The sequence below is a fragment of the Pavona decussata genome, unplaced genomic scaffold, assembly GCF_977016875.1.
Source record: "Pavona decussata unplaced genomic scaffold, jaPavDecu1.1 SCAFFOLD_324, whole genome shotgun sequence".
Lineage (NCBI taxonomy): Eukaryota > Metazoa > Cnidaria > Anthozoa > Scleractinia > Agariciidae > Pavona > Pavona decussata.
The window spans coordinates 2,013,608-2,024,715 of NW_028145713.1; the positions used below are offsets into that span (position 1 = coordinate 2,013,608).

Sequence of the window (11,108 nt, forward strand, 5' to 3'; positions counted from 1 at the left end):
TAAATTGTGTTAATACTGCGGAGATCTTTTAAAAATTGCTGGATCTCCTGCCTTATCCGATACTACATGTATATGATTATGATGTATATGTTTGAATGAAAGAAGGCGAATAAAGAAACTGCGTATAATCATGCATTGATCACCATAAATGACAGACAAGTTGAGGATGGTACCATTTGATACAATATTACATTTCCTGATTTTTGCCTAAGCTGATAACATTTTGCGACAGATGCATGTCGAACTATATTTCTGCGAAAAAAAATGGTTTGCCAGAAATTTTAGAGATATGCCTTGTGCTTCTCACCCATGAGCCTTACTTTGTGCAAGCTTCGATTTAAGACGTCACAATATGAGACTTTTATGATGACGTCACAGTCACTACTATCAAGAAAATATTGAAACATGATCCCTAAATATCGTACCTGAATTGGACCATGGGATTGAATTAAATGGCTATACGGCATGTCGCGCTTAATCCCAGTCCTCAGTGAATCTTTCAAGGATTGTATTTTAAGGATGGTGCCTTCCTTTGCTACTACGCATACGTTTGGCGCATCTCGAGACGTGGCTGTTTTGCATGGTTTATGACTTTGCGGGGAAAGAAGGTATTAGTAAGGGCTATTGAAATCCTAAAATAAAATTTAATTAAACAAAAGCAATACAATGTGATGTATATTAAAGCTTTTAAGGACTGAAAAATGGCTAGTTACCCTCAATTTTCTTTTTTTATTCCAAAAAACCTTGCTACGACTCTGCTTTTCCCCAATAATAATAATAATAATAATAATAATAATAATAATAATAAAGTGTCAAATATATATTGCATAATCAAAGGAGGATGCTAATTGGGCAAAAAATACCTCTGCATTTAGGAAGAACCATAATTCTTAACACAGTTATGCTGAATAATTCCACAAATATAACTCAGGCAAGACAAGACACCTTAAGTTGATCAAATGAACAAGTGTATTTATATTTTTACATATGTACAATAATTGTTCCACCGCCTTTGAGCTACCAGAACTCTTCACCTATTAATTGATTGTTACATTTAAACACTGCTGGTTATAACGAAGTAGTGTCTATAATTCAAAATGGAGTCCCGTTCTCGCATTTCAGTGACCTATGTTTCCACTCTCAGTACACTCAAAGAATGCAGAAAAGCCATTGTTTACTTACACATTCTCACTTTCGGGAATAAACAACTGAGAGCACATACCACTACTCGAAAATCCATTCAAAGGATTTCGCTAACACAGTCACACTAACGAAAATTTTCTCTTTTCGTTTTCACTTTTTGCGCTCTCAAGAATTAATAAAAGGATTTCAAGTGAGTTGAAATCAATCATGATTTTCTGCTGTACAAAAATTTGATTTGGTTTTCTTTTGTACGCCATCGATCCTGACGAAAGAAGCTGTTCGGTTAAAGAATTAATCAAAGTAATGATCCTGAGCCCGGTCAATGTTCGAAAACCAAACAACCAAAGTAATGATCGTGAGCCCGGTCAATGTTCAAAAACCAAACAACCAAAGTAATGATCGTGAGCCCGGTCAATGTTCAAAAACCAAACAACCAACGCGAACCAGCTTTGCTTGTGTTCTTGTCCAAAAACGACCCTCACTTTTAAATTGAAGTTTTAGGTTTAGATAATAGTCAAGTCCAAAAAATAATACAAAATACTAATATACTTCCGCCAAATGTCTTCAGTGGGATCTAACGCTAACATCTCGCTTTTGCCTAAAGTAGGCGCCGCCGATGAGTCAGCGGTAATAGCGTAATTGTGCTTGGAACGGCCTAGTCCTATTTATAAGTCATCACCGATTAATACATTGCTTTAAAAAAAAAAGAAAATTTTTTCTTTGTTATGAATTGTTTCTTTTTGTTGAAAACCTCGTAAAAAAGTTTTGCAAAAAGGTAACTAAAGAAAAGGTTTTGAAAGCAAAACAAGTAAAAAAGGACTTGTAAATAAAATTAACAAAACTCATTCATACTTGTGAAACTCATGTATGAATGGAAAAATTGATGGTAAACTAGAATAAGACTAAGCTAATAACGAATAAAACGAGACAAACAAAGGAAATTCAATCCTTAGAGCCAACTTCGATCCCAGACTTTTTCGGGTTTCTAAGTGAGAAGGCCCTGGGAACGAGGCTGCGTTTGAGTTTTGTGACTATTTCTAACTTTTTTTTGCCAGTTAAGTCAGTATGCTATAAATACGAAGAAAATGAAACTGCTCTGGAATAAAACCAGAAAACGGAGAAAGTAAATAAATAATTGCTTGGCTTCGAATGTCATTCAGTCATAAGCTGTATGACTGTTAAGAGTTTCTCAGATCAGAAAAAGAAAACATTTTCGGTGTTTCTATCAATTAAACGTTTGTTAGGGTGAGAAGACCTCTGGGAATATTGTTGAAACACGAGTCTTTTCATTGTATAAAAACACAGAAAATCTATCTTCTGATTCCTTTGGGGAAATAAGCCCCGAAAAATTAACAATGTTCCGAAAGATTTATAGAAACACGGCACGACTTTTGACAATTCCAAGCACGTGTTTCATCAGCAGTTAGGTAATCAAGCAATGCCTGTCAGTTTTGCAATCCACTGATCTTGACCTTTTTTTCTCTGTCGTTGATCAAATGTCGTCATTTACCCTCGTGTTCAAGAGTTCACTGCCAAGTGTTGTTTGAATCTCTTGGGCGAATTTTTGTCCTCCGTTACGCATTATTCTTCCTTTGAACTCGAGAGCACCGTAGAGACGATCTAGCGCGTCATTTTGTCGTCATTTCATTCACCCACCATTTCACTTTCTCGTCTTTTTTGGCAGATGCATGCGTCTTTTCTCGATTGAGCCGATCCACAACTGTAGAAGAATTTCCACACACGTTCCACGCATTAAGCTGATTTAAACATATCAGAAAGGAGTCTTTCCATTGGTATGTTGTCCAGCGTACCACGGAAAAACATCTGTTCTATGCATTTTGAGGACAGCGCTCTCAATGAGGGCAGCATCAGCAGTAAACGTCCAAAGCGAACCTGTTGGCTGGGGTAAGTCTGACGGTCATACTCTCCCAGCATGCTTTGAGCTTGGTCCTGAAGTTGTTCCACTTGATGTGGTGCGCGCAGCCCTCTTGTATCTGGATGATTAGAGAACAAAGAGTCTGAAATTAATATAACGCTTCTTAATAGCCAGAGAAAGTGGAAATTCTATGTTTACAGACTTATTTGTTTGCTTAGTACCACCTTGTACAGCATGGTAAACAGTACCAAGGAAAATATTTCTCAATATCTAGCATTCACGCGTTACGGTTTCGTCCACAGCTACAAAGGTTAGAAACACGTTTGGAGAAAGCTGATTTTACCTTGCCGTGTAGTGTTATAAAACTTATCATGCAACTTTTCCCATTGTTTTATGTTCCTCGACATCACCACTCGGGAAAAAAGACGTACCGTATTTCTATTTTATTTTTTTAATATAATTCATTGCCCTAATGCTCAAACACCAACTTTGCATTTTCCACTTCTTAAGCTTTTCTGAAAGCAAGATTGAAATGATAGCTCAAATTAATCGTTTGTCTCACGATTGTGTCACATAGGTGTGATGTTTTGACCGCTACACTGCTGATCTTCATCAGGCGATGGTGTCGATTGGCTCTGTCTCAATATAAGTGGCACGATTCTAACATCTGCATGTATTGCGGACCTCTTAGATGTTCGTTTTAAGATCTAGCGTTTCCAATACAATGGATTTATTTACGAACAACAAGAGCTAGGGCACAGCCATGGGGAGCCCGCTCTTCACACTGATAGCAAACAACTACATGGAGGAATTTTGAGGAACAAATCTTTTCTTTTAATTTTTTTCAAAAAAAAGAATAACTCCAAATCTCACGTTTACCGTTTGCCGTAAATGCCTTTCTAAATTTCTTTATCATATTATCTGACAAGAGCGTTTGAGAAAGAAAAGTGTCATTGCATTTGCAAGAATTCCGGAAGAGCAAGACACTGAAAATGCTTATTTTGTTCCTACTGCCAAATCTTCAGAAATACTGCAGTTCAGCATTTTGGTAGGGGATCAGGAGTATGTCCCAGTGAGTCGCATTCTTACTTTTATGCTTAACAGGTGAATTGCGATTTACATAAAATAACAAACCTGGTTTAAAGAGGACAATGGCTTTCAGGCATGCGTATTCCGTCTGATCAATGTTCGCTGCTCGAAACCTCTCCACGATGTTTTTTAAAGTCTTGATTTCTCCCATCCCGCAAATCACCTTCTCTGACCCGTCCCGCTCCGGGTTCACGCCCGCGGTCGCCAGCAACGTACTCATCTCCACTGGCAAATTCCACTGCGCAATGCTCAGAAAAAACAGCTCGCTCCAGCCTTCCTCGAGCAGGATCGCCTGATCGCGAAATGGAAGATCAAAGAATGTCGGGATGTTGCGAACCCACTTCACGGTCATGAACAAGATTCGCACGGCTGACTCATGGAGCATTTCCGGAGAGCCGAGGTACATGATTGGGTAGGGTACCTGCTGTCCATGCTGAGGGGTGTGGGGTGGAGTCATCGTCGTTGCCACGGAAACCGACACCGAAACATCTTTTGGGCTCTCTGGATTGACGTACCCCACTAGGAACCTAGGGGGGCTGCTTCCATAGTAGACAGGCTCCGGCGTAACAGGGGATTCAATAATTTTTTCTTTCTTCGGAGTGACATGTATCTGGTTCTGTGGCATGTCAAGGTTGTCCTGCTCAAAGTTGTTTTGTTTCCTTTTCAACGGCTTACAACGGATCTCTTCGTTTGTTGCTTGCTTGAACTGGTTCGTGCGTGGAGCTCGCTCGTGTTGCACGGCTGAAAAAATAAATAACGATATTACCGTTGATACCAGGCTGAGAGTTTGCTATAAAAAAAAAAAAAGATGCAGTTTTATTATGTTTGTAAGTGTGGAGGCGGCGTGGTCCAGCGGTTTAGGGCACCGGACTCGCAATCCGGACGTCCTGGGTTCACAAGCCCCGTCCTCGGCCACGCTTGTAAATAAAATTAACCAGCTGGTCTGCCTCCCGCCAGTTGGGATTTTTAACATGTTGTGTTCAATTTGATTATTATTTGTTTCCTGTTATTTCTGAGTGGAATACCTGTAAACTAGTTTTGTGTAGCTCAGTGCATTTCCACTATAAAAAATACATTTTTTACGTACATGACGAAAAAGGTATCCCATTCGAATTATTTCCTATACTATCGTTAGTTTAACTGTCCAATCACACTTTGAAGGTAGTTTATAGAAAGAACTAGCGCGACACGAAGGACGTTTTTTTTTTCTTGGCTGCATAGGCGATATCATTTTTCGAAACATTTCGTCGCCAGCGCTACAAAAATAGCAGCAGCACAGGTGATGCGGCAAACCTGCTGCCTCATCTCCAGGCGCCAACGCATTTCGTGGAAAGAACAGGAAAACAGGGGCGCACGGCTTGATGGGAAGAACTCCAACTAGAACACCCTGCGCACCACGTTAGCAAACCTTTAGCATCTCGCAACTAATTTAACTCGTTGAATTTTTTGCCGAGCTTCTTCTTCGGCAACTTTTTAGCTACTCTGTCACCTTGATGAGGTCACATAAGCTTTGAAGTATTATTTAAAGCATTAATTAAAAGCTAGAATCTGGCGGCACCAAGCCAGATTTGACATTGGACTGAAATGATTAGATCTCAAGGTATAATTGATTGTAGAATTAATCTAAACAGACGTCAGTCAGTGGAACCTGATTCAGTCCAAGCTAAAATGAACCAATTGTTTTGTAACCTTTGTCAGAAAGACAACTAAGTTGACATCTTCTGACCGTTCTATGTTGCTTTGCTTTGTCCTCATAGTGTTCAGGTGAATGTTCAAGCTGACACGAATATTAACTTTTTCCTTGTTTATTAAAAAAAAGGCTGGCTTAATCTTTGTTTTTAGTTACAACTGAATGGACAATCAATGTTATTCAAATTTCTCGGCAGCCTTAACAGTTATATTTGTCAAAGGATTACTACTTATAAACCAAAAGTGTTTTTTTTTTTATGTATGTTTTCTTTTCTTTGCAGTGACTTGCGCACGGTGCATATGACAAAAATGGGCGAACTAAAACTTGATCACTTCTTCGATTTAAATTATTTCCGGTTCCTTTGTTTTTTCCGCAGTCGTTTGATCGGCCATCAATTGATTCAAACAAAGGTGGGCTTTGATCACAGTAATTCAATAACTTTAATGATATTCGTGTTTGCATTTCAAACACAAGAGCGTGCACTACGCAGAAGTAAGTTCCGCGGCGGTCAAAAATTGTCTACCATTGTTAAACGAAGTAATGTTTTAGAGCGTTACTATGAACGCTCCAAACGGGTGTTCAAATATGTGGCAAGATACTACACTCGTTTCGTTTCAATCGTAACTTCGAGCTTTGGAAATAATGTGGAGACAGGTTTGGCTGATAATCACATGTAGGCAATTTTTCTCAGAAAACGATACACGTATTCTTGTAAAGCTTCCATCTCTTTCCAGACTTAAATGGGTGAGCAGACTCAGTCCTGACGGGTAATCATAACCAATTTTCTTTGAATCGCTGTAACAAGAAGTAATAACACTCGGACAAGTTGAAAACAAATGTGGGTGGCAAAGACGAACTCTAATTGGTCAATAGCAACCCCAGCACTTATGAGATGACAATAGGGGCCCTGTTTAATGTACATATGCCCTAGGGACTTCGGTTATCGTGGTTTTGAACTGAGTCGAGTCAGCTGCCGTTCCTAGAGATTAAGTCAAAGCACGCCCTGATTGGTTGATTCGTTATTAAGTTTATATCGTGTATTGAAGACTTGATTTCAATCCCGGAGACAACGAGAGCATTGAAATGTTTTTGTTTCGGAAGCTAAACCATTTCTAAATTCCGCAGGATAGTTCGTTCTCATCTTGCCATACTTAACGATAAACTGGGAGATTGAAAAGCATGCGCGCTCGTTCGTCAAGCTTATAAAAGTTTGTTTGTTCAATTATCGTTAAGGTACAAAAGGTAACAGATTTCCAATGAAAGAAGTCGTGTGTGTATTGATGGAAAATGGATAAGAGGATACTTTCAAAAGCTAAAAAGGGATTCACAATAAAACACACAAGAAAAATAACACAAGAGTGCAAATTCTTCCCGATTTTCACACACTGTATATATTTGATTAGCTTCTACCCACTGAACGAAGTACAGAATGGTTAAAGATTTTCGTTAAATTGACAGACGTATGCAACTCTCTTTCAAAAAACCGCTCATTAACTTTTATTTGAATGGTTACACTCAAGAATTTCGCCCACAAACTTAAAAGTTAAAAGAACCTTCTACGGCATAATTAACAAGGCCAAAGAAGAGTACAGCAAAGCAATTTTTACTTGAATGATCACACTTTAGGATTTTCATGTCCAGAGTCTCAAAGAGAAACTGCAAAAATCATCGCTAAATGAATATCAGTTTTGAAGCAGAAATCGCAAAGGCTTCAAATTTTGTATCAATTAATTAAATTGATTTTATGCTTTGGAATCTAGTAACATTCAGTCACCTGTTAATTATTTGCTTTATATTTTTAAAATATACGCTAACGCAAACGAAAATGTTTATCTTACGGTCGGGCAATCGTCCAAGTGGCTAACGGCCAAAACAGGCCGGCATTGCTGACCAAGCATTGAAGATTATAATCGCGTCGACATTTAAATGATTTCTAATCTTATAAATGCTGCCCGGCATGCCAAAACAAGAAAACTTTTATTACAATGCTCAAGCTTTTAAGAGAAAAATAATCCAGAATTCATTGAAGCACATCATTATTATTCATGTGCAATGTAGTTTGCTGTTTGTTAAAAGCATGGGCAGTTAATTTTCGTTGTGGTGGAGAAAAATCACAGGGTTCTTTAACGTCAAACGATTCGGACAGGAAAACCGGTCCGTGGACGCAAACAAAAGCACGACACGGTATCCTTTTAGGTAGCACTCAAAACAAAACGCCTTTAAAGTAACTTCTTTGTATTGTATATACGATTTGTTTTACGGCCGGTCTTTTAAACACAAGAATGAATTATTAATCCCTAGGGTTCGTTACAACGCGCGCTTTGCATAAGACAGCTTCACGGAGGGTCTTTAAAACCTCCTTCCTCGCTTAGTAGGCAATTATAACCACATATCGCTTTTGGTGTTCCGAATACATCAGCCATATAAGCCCGACTAACCGTGCTGACATGAACTGTTGTTAACTTTATCGTTGGTACTGTTTGGGTTTAGTGGACATAATAAATAATAAATTACTTTCAAGCGAAGGGCAAAATCTTTTAGTTTTGCTCAAAGATTTCGTAAGACTCGAGCACTGAAAATTGAATCCAAATGAGAAAAAGGAGCGAAAATCATCAAAATAAAACATGCAAGCAGCAATTAATACGCTATAAGGAGCTAATATAGAATGATACGATACAAGATGGCCTGGGGCAGATTATATTTTTGGAAGGTTAGCTTGAAGCATGTGAGATCAGGTATTCTTCTCGGAACTTCATGGAATAAACAAAGTTGCGTTTCAACCACTTTTAAATCGATGATTTTCTTGACCGTTTCCGAGCATCCTCGAATAACTACAGTCACTGTGCTAAAAGTGTCTTCGTTTGATTGTGATTTCAATGGCACACAAAACAAGTCGCTACAACATAGGCTATCCTGCTGATCATTGAGAATACATTAAAGAATTTTTTTGATCTAGTAAGCTCTCTCACTTGGCGAAAGAACTTGATTTGAAGAAGACATTCCCAGCTTTGAGGCGTTTTCTTCAACTTTTTTGGCAAATTTTTCATCCTGCGGAATTGCGCTTAAGAAAACTGCTATGTACAAATTGTGCGATTCTTTTAAAGATATTCGCTTTCTGGGTGAGTCCAAATCTTATATGACAGGTGGCCGCGAATATTTAGCACCCCTCTAAACATTAAACGCTACAGAAATAAAACGTCTTGGAGTTTGGAAATTTCAGCTTGAGACCTAAATTCGCATATTTCCACGTCGATGAGAAATATAAAAGAACAGCGAGTTTTAATTTAGGTGTAATTACTCCAGCTTTTTAATAGCCCTATTGTCATGTAATTGTGCATTCTTTACGAGCAGAAGTTTCTCGCTTCCCATTTCAAGCGAGCTGAATTAAGATCTCTGCTCGCGTGCAGGTTTTCGCCATTTGAGTGTTCGCTGAACAAATTCATTATTTTAAAGTTATTTGCTTACCATCACGGTTCATTCGCACTTCGAAGCATTTTTTCAGTCTGCAGGCTTGGCACTGGTTACGCCTCGCGACGTCTATTGGGCAGGAATTGCTTTCTTTGCACTGATACGCCAGGTCTCTTCGAATGCTACGCTTGAAGAATCCCCGGCAGCCATCACATGTCAACACGCCGTAATGCTTTCCCGAAGCTCTGTCGCCGCAAACTTTGCAAAGAACATTTTGCTTGGCCTCTGTAGAAGGAATCAAAAGAAATGTGTTCGCGATTTTCCCTGTATGACTTTTCGACTTCGGCGATTCGGCAGATTAGCTTTGTTTGTGCCACGCGACTGCGCGAGCCAACTCAGTGAAAGAGATCCTCTTTTGATCGCAGAATTTTACAAAGCTAACAACCTTTCTTTTGCAGGATTTTACCGAGCAGGCGAGGTACTTTTTGTCCGCGTCTGTTCTTGTATAAACAATTTACTCTAACGCAATCTGTTAAACAAGGCGTAGTCTTTGCACCTGGTCTCAAATCTGCAGAGCATCATTTTATCCAATAACTTTTAAGTTTTTAATTGCACTTTACTGTTTTCTTTGCATTACAAAATAGTGCTGAGCTGCAAATATTTGCTGAGCATTTAACTCTCCAATTTCACTTCTCGTGAGTTAAAATCTCCGCACCTTTGCATCGAACCAAAAGCGTGGAACGTATGACGAAAACCCTCCGGGATCATTTTAATTCCAGTGTTTTAAACTTAAATTACCTGTCTTTCCTCGTCTTGCTGCAATGACATCCGCGTCTGACATTTCGCCGCGAGTTAACTAGTTGTAGCAACGGATCAACTTCTGACAGACAGGGGATGAAGGCGTCGCACTCTGCAGTGTCGAAAAGATTGCGCTCAGGTATTTAAGGCCGACAAAATCTTGTACGGCAAGTTGGTAGCCAATTTTGTACTTGCTGGTTGCGAACAGGTGCATTAATCAAGCGCGCTCTGATTGGTTGGCGGTCAAGGCGCCGGAATCTGATTGGTTTCGAAGTGATCGCCGATTCGCATGGGTAAGCACCTAATTAAATTAGATTCTTTTAAATGGGTTGGCGCGATCCTACATGTTCTGCTCAAGTGGGTTTTCTCATAGCAACTGACTAATGGGAGGGCAAAGAATGAAAAGTGCAAGCCATGTGTGTATTTACACGGTGTTTAAACAAGAACAATAGGAATCCACATTGCTTTACAATCCAATGGAATTAACGCTCTTTAAAACTAACATACCGCGGCACCGAATTAGAAGGAATCCAATTTAAGACCCGTTGCTATGGCAGTTCTCGTGCAATCACCAAAAATGAAATACACCGCAACTGCTAAATGGTCAACAAAGGCGCGTGCTTAGCTCACCTTCTTTCAGTTTGCTTTGCAGCAACCGGGATCGATAATTATCTCCCAAATTCTAGCCACCGACTAAGCACGTGGTTAAATTTATGTATGTTTTCATGCCTGAAAGACCCGCCTGCTTTAAAAAGATCCTCTCTCCTCTGAATACTGAGTATTAAATGGACTTTCTCTGAGTTTAATCAAAATTAAAAATTTTCGGTGTGGTTATCTTGTCGTGAGGAAGGAAGTAATGTCTTTCACACCGACCAGAGCTTCGTATAGGCTCCTTTGATCCGGACGCGAGCACGTACTCCAAGGACTTCATTAAATTATCCCGTTTTGTAATGGTAATATTTTAAGCAATTCAGGGAAACCGCAAGTGTGATCGTCTATAGAGCTTGTTTAATTATCTACAAAGCTTAGTTGGTCGAGATCACGCTTTACGCCATGAGCAAAGACTTGAGAAATGGTTTTTACTGATCTCATTGAACGTACGGG

The 11,108-nt window shown here is 39.3% G+C and overlaps 1 protein-coding gene across 1 annotated transcript; it reads right to left on the minus strand.

Annotated features, from left to right (window-relative positions):
• Positions 1-1,507: 1,507 nt before the first annotated feature.
• LOC146453759 (nuclear receptor subfamily 2 group E member 1-like) lies at positions 1,508-10,659 on the minus strand. Its single transcript, XM_085096241.1, has 4 exons — positions 10,005-10,659; positions 9,264-9,491; positions 4,154-4,849; positions 1,508-3,137 (listed from the first exon to the last, which is right to left on the minus strand). Exons 1-4 carry the CDS (start codon positions 10,045-10,047, stop codon positions 2,896-2,898), a joined length of 1,209 nt encoding a protein of 402 aa, XP_084952367.1. The 5' UTR covers positions 10,048-10,659; the 3' UTR covers positions 1,508-2,895.
• Positions 10,660-11,108: the final 449 nt, after the last annotated feature.